Source organism: Nannobrachium achirus (genome assembly GCF_963921795.1).
Source record: "Nannobrachium achirus genome assembly, chromosome: 11".
Lineage (NCBI taxonomy): Eukaryota > Metazoa > Chordata > Actinopteri > Myctophiformes > Myctophidae > Nannobrachium > Nannobrachium achirus.
Window position 1 is genome coordinate 30,264,032 of NC_137820.1, and position 16,764 is coordinate 30,280,795.

Here is a 16,764-nt window from a genome sequence, read left to right on the forward strand (position 1 = left end):
CAAAAGTAGCAGATCGACAAGCTCATTTTGATCTTGTCGATCTGCTATTTTATTTGTTTTTTTTTAAATTTAATCAGTTTTGGACATGACGAGGTTTCCGCCCGACAAGAGGCGATATAAATACGTTGACAGTCATTACTTGAGATTATTGACGTCCGTCTTCAGCTCCAGCTGGTGGCGCTCCAGGGCAGACTTGTCCTCCTTGACGTCCTCCATGGCGGCCTTCAGCTCGGCCCTCTCCGTCTCCAGCTGCCTCACCTTGTCCGACAGGTGGCCGTGGCGGCTCCGCGCCTTCTGGATGGAGCGCTCGTACTCCAGGAACATGTTCTGGAGCTTCACCATGGTCCTGGAGTCTGGCGGGGGCGGGAGGGGACACCACAACATGCGGGAGAACCCATTTAGAACGGGTACATTATTTTATGCTTTAACTATTGAAAAATAGCAGATATACAAGCTCGCAGCTCGAGCTTATAGATCTGCTATTTTTGAAAAATAGTGAAAATTCGAATTTTTACCCGATTCTATAAGTGACTTTTTGAAAAACCTAGGTTTCTGTGTCAGCAATCGGGCTGAGTTACAAACGTTCGCTTTGAAAATACATATATTCAAAGATTTGCACACATTTTCACGACTTTTTCAAAAATAGCAAATCTACAATAAACGTTGAAGACCCCTGCTGTAGTTTGTACCTAAAGTGGTGGAGTCCAGCTGCTGAACCAGCAGGGAGGCGTGATGATAGCCCGAGGTGGGGGAATCATCTGTGGCCGTGTCTGACGACTGAGTGAGCTCATCGAAGTCCTCTGCCAGCTCCATGTCTCCAGGATTCTGAATGAACGCAGACAAAATGTTATTATTACCCCACAATGTTTCAATAGAGGGTACAGTATAGTTCATGAACCAATCACAAGAAAGACTGGTGAACGATTCGTTCATGTCCTTAAAATGTTACGTTCACGCTGTTGTGTTGTGTTAATGTCATTGTGTTTGGTGTTCCTTGACAAAAGACAGGTAGTGAGTGACCCATTAGCACCCCACATTTAAGTATGAATGGAATAAAGTAGATGCGCATGGGTCCAGCCTGCTTCAATATAGTTCTCTAAGCCATGGGTCTTCAACGGGGGGCCCGGGACCCCTTGGGGGTCCTCAGAGTTACTACAGGGGTTCCTCCAAATCTTTGTGTGATAGAAACCTTTTTCTCCTTTTTTATATTAACCATGTGAACCCTAGTGTCCATATTCTGAGAACTTTAGCCAAAAAATTGCCGATCTACAAGCTCACAACGCCTCACGCTGCGAGGCGTTGTGAGCTTGTAGATCAGCTATTTTTGGCAAAGAGGTTTGGTGTAGAGGGGAAAAGGAGCAGTAATAAAGTTGACCTTTCACTATTTACTTAGTAAATAGTGAAAGGTCAACTTTATTACGTTTTGACGGTTCAAGTGGTTAAATATATGAAAACACAAATTGACATGAATCCAAAATACACTGATGATTGTGCTGTCAAACGATGAAACTATATGGAATCTATGAAAAGGTTGTGGGGGTCCCTGCTTCATCTATCTCTCAACTAAGGGGTCCTTAGCCTGAAAATGTTGAAGACCCCTGCTCTAAGCAACATGTAGTCGGGTAAAGGGGGTACTTTGATCTAGAAATCAGGAAAAGGGGGCACTGAAGCCAGAAAAGTTTGAGAACCACTGTGGTATGGCATCTTCTGGAAACCCGGGACTACAGTTATGCACGGAGGTGATTACATGAACAACACTTTGTTCACCTTACCTCGTCTCCTCCTTTAGCTGCAGATGGAGACCTGGGACAGACAAAAACAGGGCAGAACGACAAGGGATTATTTGAAAAATCTACGCCATCGTCACACCTCACTCCTCAAGCATGGGACGCTTATAAGAGGTGAGAGGCAGTGTTGTGTGATGCGGTATAATGCAGAATACAACTACATTCCGGGTTAGTTAGCCATGCAACTAGACTGAGGGGTTAACCGGGTGAGACAGAGAGAGAGAGAGAGAGGTGAAAGAAACTCCAGATTATTTCCCCGCACCATCGGTTGGCGGAAGTGTTGAGGGAGTGAGAGGGTTACGTGGCAAAAAGACAACGAAAAAGGAGGCGGCGTAGTCGACGTGCGGCATAGAATACCTTCCGTCATCGTCCGACACCTCGCTTAAAGTGCTATCGTCAAACACGGACAGAGGGTCTCCGTTAACATGGGCGGAGGTCTGAGGGGCTCTGCGGCGGTGCCGGGCCCCTCGGACCGCCTGCGGCTTCGAGGTTCCCCCCTCTACCCGCTGGGACGGGACATGAGGCGGCGCTGATGGGGTTCTGCCGCTGCTAAGGAGAGCAATAAATAAAGCGTCATTTAAGTCTGATGTATTATTATTATTTGCATAAACCTATTGGTGAATGACATGACGTTACAGCTGCATGCTCTTTGCCCTGGGCAGCATCTCTCAGATCAGAGAAACATCTATCAGGAGGCCGAAAGTGGAGGTAAATGTAATTTTCCCATCTCTGTTGTACCTTATAGTGTTTGTATTTGTTGATGACATGTATTATTGTGTTAATTGTGTATGCGATGATGATTAGTTGAATACATAGGACCACAATGGAAACAGCTAGGTTCACCCAGGACATGTTTGTGTTATCCTTTTAGCTTTAATGTCTTACTGTACCACATGCTGTTTACATTTCTGACTAATAAAGTCCTCTTCTAAACCTTCCTGCAACATGAAAGTACGCTTGTATTTATGAACGATGATTGATCTTCTTCAACAACACAAATGGTGTATAAGGGAATCTATGGCACAAACATGGGGCAAATGCATATTCATTTGGGGGTCCTTCACATGAAAGATTTTGGGAACCACATATAGAATGTACTGTACAGCAAGGTTATGTTTTTGAATACAAACACATATTATCACTGTCGGGTGGAAACCGAATTGGAAAATTGCAAAAGCACTATATCTACAAGCTCCAAACACGGCACAAAGAGCTTTTAGATCTGCTACTTTTGACGCTTTCGTGTGATGCCGTTGTATGATCAAGTAGGGTGTTCATTTATGAAAAAAAAAACACAAAAAGTTAGACTATGGAGATGAGAGGTTTCTGCCCGACAGCAACAATATTCTACTCAAATGTCTAAAAAAGACAAGAAAAGTGCATACCTCTTTGGATTTCTAGTTGCCAGAGTGTGGGCATTACTGTCAGCGGCAGTGAGCTGCTGTTCCATTTCAGTCGCTCCATCTCCTGCAGCCGCCGAGCCTTCTGCTCGTCTTGAGACGGTCTCAGGTTTCTCTGCTTCCAGTCCTTCCTCTGCTGGTCCAACGTCCCAGGAAGCACTGGGCTCCTGCGCCTCCGTTTTGGTTTTAGTCGTCTCTTTGCCGGCCTTAAAGGACAGGGGTAAATGTTTAATGATGAGCATGATGGGCGGGCTGCCCCAGAGTGAAGCAGGTCGCGGCCAGCCTTTAAAAATGCGATTTGGAGCAGGTACTTGTATGCAATGCCATGCATAATTCAGCACGTCACCCCTCCTTCGGGAGACCTAACACCTAACTGTGGTTGCTCCGTGTAATACGGTAGTCAGAGCTAATTAATAGGAAGCGTCGTTTCTGTGCATTTTGATGCTCATTTCAGTCGACGTCTTGAATTCCGTCAGTATGTTCCAGTTGGATTCTGCAACACCTACTTGTGAACAACAGTGTCCCGAAACTGTCAAAGAATTGAACACTGGCTAAAGATTTCTGACTCGTTTGTTTGTGCTTCATGTCATTATAACCCTATAGCCTCAGTTGGCGACCAGAAAATATACCCATATCCCCTGAATTTCACTCTGGACATTGTCAAAGTCCACTCAATGGAGGAGACTAGTAAATAATAACCACCACAATCTGAAACTGTCATTCGAGTTGTTCCTAGGGGAACACTGGTCCTGGAAAACATTCAAAAGGCTGGCCAAAAGTTAAGTTGAATGATGCTGTTAAGTATATGGATGGCAGGTTGTATGAGCAAACTATACACATGATGACATCCAAACAGCATGCCGGGAAAACACACAACTAAAACAGCAACCAAACAACTAAAACAGAATTGCAACTGGCACATCATTCCCAGAACCTCTTCACACAGAAAAGAAGAGCATCGTTTGCAACACATAATCCACAGCACGCCATCTAGATTCTAGAAAGTCAATCCACAATGTTAAAGGGGAATACACTCATTTTCAATTGGCGGCTTTTTTCTTATTTCCACACAACAACTCAAAGTTGAAAATGAGTGGTATCCCCCATTAATTAAGTGACATGCTGCAAATTTCATGCATGAAGAAACACAAAAAGGCACGGGAGATGGAAGATGGCCTCAGATATGTGGGTTGCAACACATGTTATAGATGAGGGGGCCAGAGGCCAAAAGGCTACTTGTCGGTGATGTCAGTGAACTATTAAAGCGACAAGTTAGCTCTGCACTATGTCTATGTCTTTCAGGTCAGTGAGAAAAGGTGAGAAAATGTCAGACGGAAAAACTAAATGAAATGAATGGCAAAGCAAACAACGCAGACAAACCGTAGTAACATGCAAGGATATTATTTTATGTTTAATAACACAAAATAACACACACAAACACAAAGGAAAGAAAAAAAAACCCATGTAATATTGTTACATGGAGAAATAATGAAAATCTAACAGAAAGAAACAGACTGAAGTCATGATCTGTGACCATGGGTTTTTCACACATCTCAGTGAAGATAATGAAATGAAATGGGGGGAGTAAAAAAAAGATGGAAGAAAGAGAGGCTCTCTAGGGTTGGACTGGGAGGAGGAAGTGACGGCCATCCTCTACCTCTCTCTGGAGTTGGGCCTTCTCTTTCTCCAAGTCCAGCAGCACAACCTTCAGCATCCCTACCTCTTGCCTGAACCTCTGCATGTCCTCTTCCAGCTCTTCATCAGAGACACCGGGGTTGGCTGCTGAACGCGTGCTTAGTCTGCTTACTGAGGGAGGCTGAGAGTCAGCCATCTCTGGGGGATTCTCTTCTGAACCAGGGGCACGCTTCTCATCATCCTCCTCCTTGCCTTCATCTGGAACTGTATCGTTGTCCTCCATGGTAGATTCTGGCTGCGGGCACCGGGGCAGCTCAGCTTTGGTCTCATCTTTCAAAGACGAGTCAAGGTCAATGTCCTCAGACACGTGCTCGGCAGGACCGCAGGCGAAAGCCTCTGCGTCATTATTTGCGTCGCCGTCCGCAGAGTCGAGCCCCGCCGAGAGTTGCGGTGAAGGAGACATTCTTTGCTCCGGCAACGCACCGTCGCTGGTCAGATCCTGCTCTTCAGCCTCGCCGGCCTCACTGGCCGGAAGCACCGACTGCTGGGTCCGGTCCTCAAACTGGGAGTTTTCAGCAGACTCTGTCTGGGAGTCCTCCAAGCCCGACTCCCTCTGCTCGGGTATGGTGAGCAGAGCGGTGCTCCTCGCCCGGGCCGCGGGACGCACGATGGGCTCGCCTTCCTCTTCGTCGCTTGACATTTCTTCTGATCGAGGAGACTCGACCATGGCCTGCTCTTCTTCTTCTTCTTCTTCTGCGGCGTCTTCCGGGGAGCACCTGTGAGACTCGGGCAGCTCTCCGAACCGCTCCTTCAGTTCTGCGGTCACATTCTTGAAGGTGGTTTTGACTTCCCGTTTCTCCACCTCCACCCAGAGCTTCTCGTAACGTTTCTCCCACGGGATCTCCTCCTGGTCGGATTCGTCGACCGCCTCGGGCCGAGCTTCATCGTACACCTCTTCCTCGGTTTTCCCGGTTTCGGGCCCCCTGCGGTCAGGGGCTGTATTTGAGTCTAACTCGTACGTATCTGAGGCATCGTCCTTCTCCTTTGATGGCATGAGTAGACAAAGAAATACAATTAACGTGGACTTCACAAAAAATTAAATCAAGACACAAAGCAGGCGTTGATGTTGCAAGTTCAACACACAGGCATTACAGTATGGCAAGATTCATCCGCATGTGAAAGCATGTTAGTATTTGTTAGAATTTCTTTCATCACAGTTATTGCATTACTGCCTTTTTTCTGTGCATGCTGATGCAGGGAGTATAACATTTTGCAAATATATCTAAAGTGTAACAATCTCAAGGTAGAATGAGTGTTTTCTTTTAAAACATCTACAGTACGTAGGATAAAACATTGAAATCGACAACCATGACAACAGCAGGACTAATACATGCCCCTTCCAGAATGATAGAACTACACACATTGGTGTCATTCAGAACTTCTGAGGGCCGGTCTCAGACCTTTTTCCTTGGAACTCGGTCGGGGCACCCCCACATGTCCTGACTCAAACTAGTTTTGAGTCAGGTTGCCCGAGTTTCCCGAGTTATTACAGTAGTCCCAGGCTGCCACAGCCCGAGTTTCCCGAGTTGGCAGCAATTTTTATCAAAAAAAAATCCAAAAATGCCTAAAATGTATTAGGCATGATCGCAATCGCGAAATTGCATGTTTAGCCCCATAACAAACACATCTTTCAAAATGGCAAAATGTTTGTTTTGTCTGACTTTGAAGGCTTCTATCTCATGAATGCCTGAACGGATTTCCAAGCGGAATTTTTTGTTTGAAAGCTGTTAAAAAGTACTACACAAATGGTGCATCATCTAGGCATGGGCGTGCACGATCCGTGCACTAAAAAATGATCTGTGCATTAGAAATTTAAGAACGTGGCAGTCTGGAACTTGGCGGCCATTTTGAAAATGGCAAACAATGAGTTAACTTGAGCACCTATTAATTCAATGGACTGATTGTTGCTACACGTGGGAGACATTGTACGCATGGATGAAAACACGACAATGAGAAAAGGCGGTAGGATTGGCATTTAGTGACATTGACCCTACCTTTGGTGTGTGCTCCTCCGCCTGCAGAACGATCTCCCCGTCTCTGGCCACAGGGGAAGCCTCGTGCACAGGGGAACCTGCAGGGAGAAGAACACATACACTACACTTTGACGATAGGAACGGGACCGATATTCCATAATACGTTGCAAATTCACTTGAGTTAGAACGATTTGTGGTACCATAAATGTAGAGATTGCCAAATATATGTATTGTGTACTTGTTGGCCTTCCATTCAATCTGATTGAAGGTCTAGTCAGAAAACTTTCACATCAATGTGCTAATTTTAACTGAACTACTGACAGCTGTCAATCTACGTAACAGCTGAGCCATGCTTACTCTATACACTGTCATCAAATCCGTACTTGAGTTATAGTGGACTACAAGAGATTGGGGATCAAAAGGCTTCTGCCCCGATGGGCTGTTTCTCAGCTCAAATATTCTTCAATAAATTGTCAACACTTCACTGGATATTAATATTTTCCATTACAGATTTGTAAAAGATCTTTAAAGTTATAGTTACAGTGATTGGTGTGAGCAGCCCTTTACTCCTTTACTCCAGCTTATTACCTGACTCCACCATTTGAGTCTCGCTTATATGTGGCAGTTGATTGAAAGTCTTGGCCGGACGGGGAGGGGAGGCGGTGCTGTCTGAATCCCAATCAGAGTCTGAAAAGACACACGCACACAGGGAGATTATACTCTGTTCTTTATACGCTGTTCAAACAGCTAAAATAGCTGGTAAGATAATGGTATTAACTTCTTTATTAAAAATGAATGTGTCCAAAATAGATATGCCAGGGTTAATGTGGTTACTGGTTAACATACATTTTTATTACATTGTTAATTTGTGAAAATATCAAACATAAATATCAAACATAATCAGACAGTCTACATCTCCCAAAAGGAAAGGCATGTATTTATTTCAGTGTGACCAGAAGCATGGATAAATAAAACATAAAAATTAATGTCCAGAGGGGGGGGGATATCAAGAGCAGACACATGGAATCCCCCCTACATCCATTCACCCCAGCAAATCCAACACTAAATACTATGGCTAATAATCAAGAAATTATATGGTCGCACGAGTCTCCATAAGACCCATGAAGTAAAGCAAAAATAAAATCTCATGACTGAAAGTTTATTAATGTTGATGTTTATGTCGGTGCTGTTCCACATACAGCCAACCAGATGAAGAAATCACAGATATTAGGCTTGTAGCCCTTTGCTTTTATGACATTTCTGAGACCATTCACATTTATGGAAGATGCTTCTAAACACGTATTCTATTGCTAATTCGATCACTTCAAATACTCTTTAATCTTATATACTCTTTAATATTTAAACTAATAACCGGGAATAGCCGCTATAACCTCACAACACGTCACTCTGCGACTGTGTAGAGCTGCTATTTTGTGGGGACGATATTCTTTCATAGAAGACACGCTGACTTCTATGTAAAGCAAACGACTGAAATCAGTTCGTGGCGACTGAGAACTTTAATCCACTTAATCCACCTTACCCTCTTCGCTCTCTGGTTTCTGAGGTGCCATCTTCCTGGCACGGGGCTGGGGATTGGGTAAGGCCCGGGACGGGGACGGGGAGGCGAGGGACCTCGGACTGGGCAGTGGAGGTGTCAACCTTTGGCCTGATGACCCGGGGACCACAGGAGGTGCTGCTACCGTGCTGACAGCCGTCTCCTCCTCCTGCTCCTGCTGCTGCTCCTGGCCAGCAGATGGCAGTGGCACAGGGGAAGGGCTGGAGGAGGACTCTGGCAGCTCCTCCACCCCAGGGGAAGAGCCCATCCTGCGGCCGGGCAGCGTCCTCCTACTGGTGGTGCTGGCCGAGTCCCAGTCCGAGGCATCTGGTACCAGTAACATGATTAGACCAAAGCATGCCTAACTTTAAAAACGCACTGTAACTCATGTTTTACCCCCTAGTCCGGCGCACACACGCACGCACGCACGCACGCACGCACGCACGCACGCACACACTAAGCTAAGCTAAGCTAATAAGCAGTGCTTAATTTGTCAATGAAAAGGTGGGGGATCCTGGGTTTTGTGTGCACACGCGCACATGCACGCACATGCACGCGTGCACGTACACCTGCACGCACATGCACGCGTGCATGCACACCCGGTGCACATTTTCCGAATACACCAAGTATAACATTATTGCGGAATCAACAGTAATATCTATAATAGGCCTATATTAAGTTATATTACTTTTTTTTAACCGGCAAAAGAAAATAGATGTGATCTGTTTAGCCAGCTCCTTTTAAAACAGAATCCAATTTATTGGAAAAATAAGTCTCCAATCAGTCATACAAACTTTATTTGACAGCTGTGATCAGTGCATTTACCAGACATTTAAACTGTCAGTAATTTTACCCCATGCTCTGTATGGTCTGCTCTTTCCCCTACACCCTACCCCTCAGAATAAAGGGATAGGGGTTTAAGTCAGTAGTGATTTACTGTGTTACCTTGTGTGATTTAAGTTAATAAATCACACAAGGATAGACCCCCTGTAGTAACTCTTGAGGACTCTGAGCAACCCCCTGTTGAAGACCCCTGCCTATATTATCCTGGCTTAAATAATAAATATTTTCTTTTCTGGATTCTGGCTAAAAAGTGTATTTTAGACATGAGGTGGGGGGCTCTAGCTGGGTGTTCCCACTATATTGGGCATTCAGCTGCTCCCTAAAACAGTCTGTTTCGTTGAGTACACGTCAAAGTGTAGTTTTATTTATTAACAGGGGAGAGGCTGAGCAGTGAGCACATAACGTTAACGACCAGAGCTCCAGTTTGTTTGGCTAACGTGAAGGCTAGGCTACGCTAACTGGCTAACAGCAACAGTCAGTGCTTGAGATTTGAATGTGCTGCGGGTGATATGCAAATGCTTTATCATAACGTGCACAAAACCGTGCTTTTATTGTCCACGCTCCGCTCCAGATTTAAAGCAATCGATTGCTTTTTAAATGTAAACGTCGCATGATCCACACATGTAAGCGTGCCGGGCTGGTAACAGGTCTGTCCCCCTCTCGGCTCCCGGCCGTTAGACAGCCTTCAGCACAGCCACAGCGCAGCGCAGCTGAATCTGATCCAGTCAACGGCCGCGTCATAACTGTGCGCAAGTTGCTGCGCTGACAGACCTACAAGCCATATTGCATCTCTGGTTGATATGGGTGGATAGCTTGTAGATCTGTTCTTTTTGTGCAGGGAAGGTCCCGGATCCTTGATTCCAAATCGAATAGGTGGCGGATCCAATCAAATAGGTCCCGGTCCGTAAAAGCAAGGTAGCGGAACAAGATCCGGCTTGTTCCGGCACAAATTAAGCACTGCTAATAAGCCTGCCCACTTGCTCAGGGGAGAAATGACCGTCAGGTTCAAAATCAAACCACACACAGGATCTAAATGTCTCAATAGAAGAGCAGGAGAGAGAATACAACATACTGTACCATATAGACTGGACGCAAAAAGTGACTTCTTCCATCACTGTGTCTAACTATCAACACTACGGAGTATCTCTTTAGGAGGCTAGGGAAGAACTACGCCGCTGTAATATGTTTCATGTACACTGACCTGCTTTGCGAGCTTCACAAGAGTATGAAGGAAGAAAAATGTATTATATTCAGAGTAGCCTTCTTACTGTAATAAGATTCACTTCATGGATGATTAATATTGTGATCTGTACACAGAAAGTGAATTAAATGTATCGGCTTACCTTCCAGATCATCAACATCACCCAGACCAAGCTCTTCCATTAAGTCTATGAAGCAGAATGAAGTACAATGTTAAAAATAGACAGGGTAAATCGAGTCAAATGGTGACAATTTGCTATTGTTCAGATTCACATCACTCAGGAAGGCTACAACTGAACTTGACGGTGTCGCATCCGTTCTCAAAGTGGGGTCCTCAGAAAAAGTAGTTATTGTACCATCACAATAGTTTTAACCACTTATGCGGTGGCTATTCAAAAATGGCAGATCCACAAGCTCGCAGTGCGTCCCTTCGTGCCACGCTGCGAGCTTTACATCTGCTATTTGTTTTATTTATATTTATTTTATATATTTATTTGCATACATCTTCTTTTCTGGGTGTCCCTGGCACACATTATTTTCAGATGGGGGTACACGGCCAAATACATATTAATTTGGGGGTCCATGTGCATGAAAATGGGACTCAACGTACCTGTCTTTCCATTACCGGTTCCTTCCAGTTTGCTCAGAACAGATAGCGGCTCCCATTTTGATTTCTCAGCCTGGCAGAGAGGATGAGCATTTATATTTAGGGGTGCATTTAGTTAATCAAACAAAATGATTTAATCGATTACAAAAAAAAATATCGGTTTCAAAAAAGTAACCGATTTTCAAAAATGCCGAAAATAGACGATCTACAAGCTAACCACACGTAACAATGCAATGCATTGTGAGGTTGTGAGTCGACTATTTTCATGCAACACTGTTGTATAAGTATAAAATAGGGCTTAAAAGGTTAATAAACATTTAAAAAAGTAATTTTTGGCAAGAAGGAGAAGATCACCGATAGTTGCAGCTGTATCTCCAGAGAAAACAGCATTTCCCTACATTCATCCATTTGGTGAACTTACCTCTTTTGGTGGCACGTGATCGTCATTGACGCCACCATCTTTGCCACTGCTGTCACTGTCCCCGCCAACGTCATCTTTAACAACTGCAAGGAGAAAAGAAAAACAGGTTATCAAAAACAAAATAAAACAACAACATATCGTCTGTGTCGGGTGGAAAACTGTTACGTTTCAGGATTCAAATGAAAAATTGCCAAAGTAGCAGATCGACAAGCTCAAAACGTGTCGCTTCACCCGCGTTTCAAGCTTGTAGACCTGCTACTTTTGATGCTTTTGTGTGATGGTGTATTATGATCATGTAGGGCGTTAATTTACAAAAACAATCCACCTGTTTCCGCGGGAGTTTACTGGAGATTATTTGGACCACACTTCCGGTTTAACAGCAGACATACAAGCTCACGTCGCGTCGCAGATGCAGCCCGTTGTGAGCTTGTAAATCACACTCGGCTGCGGCGCCGGAAGCTCGGTACAACGTCTGCGCAATGCACTATGGGGTGTTGGAAACCCGTGGATATGTAGAATATGGAGATAAGAGGATCTGTGTGTCCCAAGAGGATCTGTGTGTCCCAGAGACGGCACAAGAAGCATCCACTGGACAGAATGGAACATATAGCTCTTCTCCACTACAAGAACTGAGTGAACCGTACAGTGCTGTGAAATGTTGATTCACAGGTTGTGGTCTTGTGGATTTGTTTCAGATTCTCAGAACCTAATTACCGTTAAGGCCCTGCTCAGGAGGTGGTACTAACCCTGAGTTCGGGGACCCCCTGGGTTAGGGTTAGAAATGATACTTTCAGGTCCTTTTTTAAAAGAGCTACATTAGCCATACCACAAGCTTGCAATAATGCGTCGCATTGGGAGAAGTTACAGTGACAAGACAAGACTTTGCATGACATAAACCCTTTTTCCACTGCAAGGTGTAACCAGAACTTTCAGGAACCTGAACCTATTTTTTTTGCTTCTGGATTTGTTTCCATTGCGTATGGACCGGTTCCAGACGAGGTTCCTGGAACCTTTTTTAGGTCCTGCTCCTGAGGTAGAACTAAACTTTAGTTCTGGGAACCTATGGGAGGGGGCAGCAGCGCTGCTGGTCTTTTTTTGGGACCTTCCCGGTTGGTTCTGGTCATATGGAAACGTAAGCAGAACTTGGTCCCGGTCAACTTCACAGGTTCTTGAAAGTTCTAGTTCTGGGTTGGCCCTACAGTGGAAATGGGGCTATACATACCTCCCTCTTCAGGGGTGATTATTGTTATAATGAAAACGTAAGCAAGAAATAAAAACTAAACATAACAGAACTCCACGAGTTCTGGAAAAGTGTCAGGTTATGGAAGGTTCTGTCCTGGGTTAACCCTACCCTATATATAGTGAGAAAGAGCCAAGTGGATTAGTTTGCATGGCATGCTGTTCCGTGAGGCCAGGGCACAGTGAGTAGCTTGTCCATGCAGTTGAGCTTGTGGTTAATGAGCGTGCCATGAAGGTGTGTGATTAGGCAATGAACAGAGTTACGTTTCTACGTGGGGGGAGTGGGACTGAGTTACTAGGGCCCAAAGTGGAGGGGCCTTAATTATTTTATACTTTAGCTATTGAAAAATAGCAGATATACAAGCTCACAGTGTGGCACCAAGTGCTGCACTGCAAGCTTGTAGATCTGCTATTTTTGAACATGAGTGCAAATCTTTGAATATATGTTTTAAGCGAACATTTATAACTCAAAGTTTGCTTCTGGGGGGTCCCTGGAACTAAATATTTTGAGATGGGGGTTTGTGGCCAAATACATATCATTTTGGGGCTCCTTCACATGAAAAAGTTTGAGCTCCACTGACATAGAAACATGGGTTTTTCAAAAAACCTTAGAAGGATTTGAAAGTATTTCAAAGACTTTTCACGATTTTTCAAAAATAGCTTACAAGCTCCTGTGAGCTCTTTTTCATAATTAAAGCACAAAAGAGTGCGTAATAATGCGTTCCCAGTCTAAATGGGTTTAACCCCCTCCCCTATACAGTATGAAGAACATTCATGGGGGGCCCGCAGTGAATCCTTGTACCCAGGGCCCAGGATTTGGTACGACACCCCTGAGTGGAGCTGACAACACTGCAGAACTCTGTCTGGACCCTCATGCTAGACAGGAGGGTGTGAAGGACAGCGATCCAGGAGTCCCCAGTTAGTGTCGGCTAGTCTGCACCCTCGCATTGCATCATCTTAGCGTTTTGTTATTTAATCTCCTTGGACATGCACAAAAGAGCTTCCTTCTTTTGAGCATGCCATTATAGGCACATTTTGTCAAAAAGCAGATCTTCCTCACAACACGTCGCATCATGATGTGTTGTGTGAGCTTGTAAATCGTCATTTTAGCCATACTACATACTGGCCTTCTAAGATATAATTTCTGCCGTGCTGAAACCTTGTATATCCGTATTTCAATGGATATTTCTATCCATATTTGTTTTGTTGTTCTTTTTTTGTTGATGCAAATTAAAGTTCTACTTCCTCGTACAAGAGAAAAATACACTTGTACTGGTACCGTTAACCCTTTCCAAGCCACGGGAAGCCCCTTAATATTAAAACCGTACTGTATCGGACTTCCTAGGGGGGGAGGGGCAGCCAATCGTCTTTTCCCGTACTTTCCCGTATTTACAGAAATAAATGATTTTCATCCGAAAATCGGCGATCGTCTAACCTTCCCTAGTCACCACTCGTGCATTGATAGCTCATGGCTGGTCTGACATGAACAGAAGTGACTCTCATGGCGTTTCCTTCTTCAGCCTTCCTTCCTCCCACCCACTTGTTGTTTGGACGTTAGCACTAGCAGAGCTGGAGACTGGAGTGCTAGGTGCTAGGCTAGGTGCTAGTTCAGTCACTCCTGGACTATATGCATGGATCGTTATGCGCGCGGATCGCGCATGCGAAACGCACAGGGAGATCGATGCTCGGCCAAAACCACCACTCTATCCCAACGGAGATCGAGAAAATCACGGTGAGCTAATGACCTGGGGAAAAAAAAAAGAAGAAAAAACAACGGCCCTGTCCAAGAAGGAGGGGCGGCGGGCTCATGTTTATAAACATAATATTATGTCTCAGATCACAATACAATAATAGAAATTTCACGGCTAATCTACCAACCACCATTCTATTTCGGACGGCAAAGTGTTAAGAGTAAATTGGTACCAGTACTAGTTTTGGACATACAAGGTTTCTACTCGACAGCGGCGATACAGTGCTGGGGTTCAGGGGGAAGTATGCTGCTGCATGCACTCTCCTACAGTATAATGACCATGATGTGATGGCGAGTTCTGTGACACGGTGAACATGCTGCTTTTCAGACAGACATTCCTACCCAGCAGTGGCTGGCAGCCTCTGGGGCTGTCTATACTCCTCCATGGCTCTAGAACTGCCATCCTATTGCTTCCAGAGCCTCTCACGAAAGAGGGAACATAAAACAAGTCTACAAAAGAGGTGTTGACATTCTGTTACATGGGGGACAAGCACGGTTTGTTTGATGGAGGGACACAAGTGGCATCCTGTCTTATTCTACGACGAGCTTAATTGCAAACAAATTCACCGGGAAAACGGATATAATTTTCCTGGCTATCAACACAATTATAAATGTTTTGTTCAAATAATGTATCTGTATTCACATAGTTATCATGTGTTTGTTCAGTAACGGGGTTTCCCTGCCTCTCCAGCAATGTAGTAAACAGATATATAAATAATGTAAAAATAAATAAAAGGTCTGGATACAATTAGAACAGAGAACAGGATACAGAATAGACAATTGAAATTGGAAGTGATGAAACAATTAAATAAGCTAAATTATTAGAGCACATGTAAGCTGATAATCGGGTTCTATCTCTTGATTGGATGAAATTGGTAACCCACCTGTGAATGTATTCTCTGTTTATTAACAAGCTGGACCTTGCTTGGCGTTGCCAGCCTCTATCACACACTTCGTTTTGGGAAGAGTGAAGAGAGTCTGGGATTTCAGGAAGAGTTTTCATTTCTGGGGTTTGCCCCAAACCACGTGCCCCAAGCTTACAGAAACCACGTGCCCCAAGCATACAACCCTGATTGGCCAACCCTTGAAGCTGTTTGAGGAAATAGAATCTCAATGGATCGGTATCAGACCGTACTACAACACCACTACCGCCAGGGGGTGTTGTTGTGTTCGGTCTGGTTTATTAACCAGGCAAAGCTGGACCAGTTCAGTGCCCTTGTGGTTAGAGGGTCTGCTCTGAGATTGGAAGGTCAGGGTTCAATCCCTGGCCGGGTCATACCAAAAACTATAAAGTGCCAAGCCGTGATGCTCGGGGAAAATTCTCTGCGACATACTAGCCGCTAGTAACGCCATGCATGTCCAGGGGGTGTACTTGTACATCAAGCTGCCTCATGCTATAGAAAGCCCTCTGAGTCACATGACTCCACAAGGCTTACATGGAAACCCCTGTTACTGAACAAAGACTATTACCATCAGAATATAGAGCTTATATCAGAATAGAGAACGTTTTTGTTGGCTTTAACAATAAAAACAATGCATTCTTTCAAATTGACGTTATTTTAATGTAATGAGGCCACGTTTCTGCGGTATGAAATGGAGAATGAAGCTCTAATGTTGGTTCTTTAATTGGATAAAACAAACGCATTCATTCAAGTGTGAAGATTTACCTTCTTTACTTTCCTCTTGAACAACAGACATGGGAGATTTGGAAACCGAGCTCTTCTCCGCTTCATGCCGTGTCTTCTGGGGACTTTCAGAGCGGGACTGAAAATGAAAAAGATAATTTGTGTAAAGAACAGAAATGTGAGCAACAACATGTGTGATCTTTATAAAGAAATGTCATAAATAAATGCCACTGTACCTCAGAGTCCCACGAGTCCTCCTCCTCCTCTCCCTTCTCAAGACCCAACTCTGACAGGAAATCTGTGGGTGATATGTTACAGAGGATCTTTTGAGGACCTTTAATTCATAGTTATCTGTTTTTTTGCACTTTAAAATGGCCCATTATGAGTGGGGATGGAGCTCGAAACAAGAGTCCGCTACAAACCCGGTACCCGGTATCAATAAGCGTTGGGCTTATCAAGCTTTTATCGAGCACAACGGCCCATGAAGTCACGTTTAAACAATAAAAAAAAGAGGCGATCAAAAGATTATTACAGTACTATTTATAATATAAAGTAATTTAACACTTATTCCACACTAATGAATGATTGTTTTAATGATATTTAATGATAATATGTGTTACTATTGTCACTGTCATCTTCATAGAAGGTGGTCAGCCACAAACTCAGTCA

General features: G+C 44.3%; 1 protein-coding gene across 1 annotated transcript in view; it reads right to left on the minus strand.

Annotated features, from left to right (window-relative positions):
- The window catches only part of ankrd26 (ankyrin repeat domain containing 26), a 70,818-nt gene that overhangs the window by 33,112 nt on the left and 20,942 nt on the right, over positions 1-16,764 (minus strand). The window contains exons 14-26 of the mRNA XM_080737285.1: positions 16,332-16,393; positions 16,138-16,234; positions 11,482-11,564; positions 11,064-11,133; positions 10,597-10,641; positions 8,396-8,737; positions 7,444-7,542; positions 6,877-6,953; positions 3,173-3,393; positions 2,145-2,336; positions 1,773-1,803; positions 690-825; positions 140-353 (exon numbers count right to left, since the gene is read on the minus strand). Of these exons, the coding sequence (XP_080593411.1) occupies positions 140-353; positions 690-825; positions 1,773-1,803; positions 2,145-2,336; positions 3,173-3,393; positions 6,877-6,953; positions 7,444-7,542; positions 8,396-8,737; positions 10,597-10,641; positions 11,064-11,133; positions 11,482-11,564; positions 16,138-16,234; positions 16,332-16,393 (1,669 nt within the window). The remainder of the gene's footprint in view (positions 1-139; positions 354-689; positions 826-1,772; positions 1,804-2,144; positions 2,337-3,172; positions 3,394-6,876; positions 6,954-7,443; positions 7,543-8,395; positions 8,738-10,596; positions 10,642-11,063; positions 11,134-11,481; positions 11,565-16,137; positions 16,235-16,331; positions 16,394-16,764) is intronic.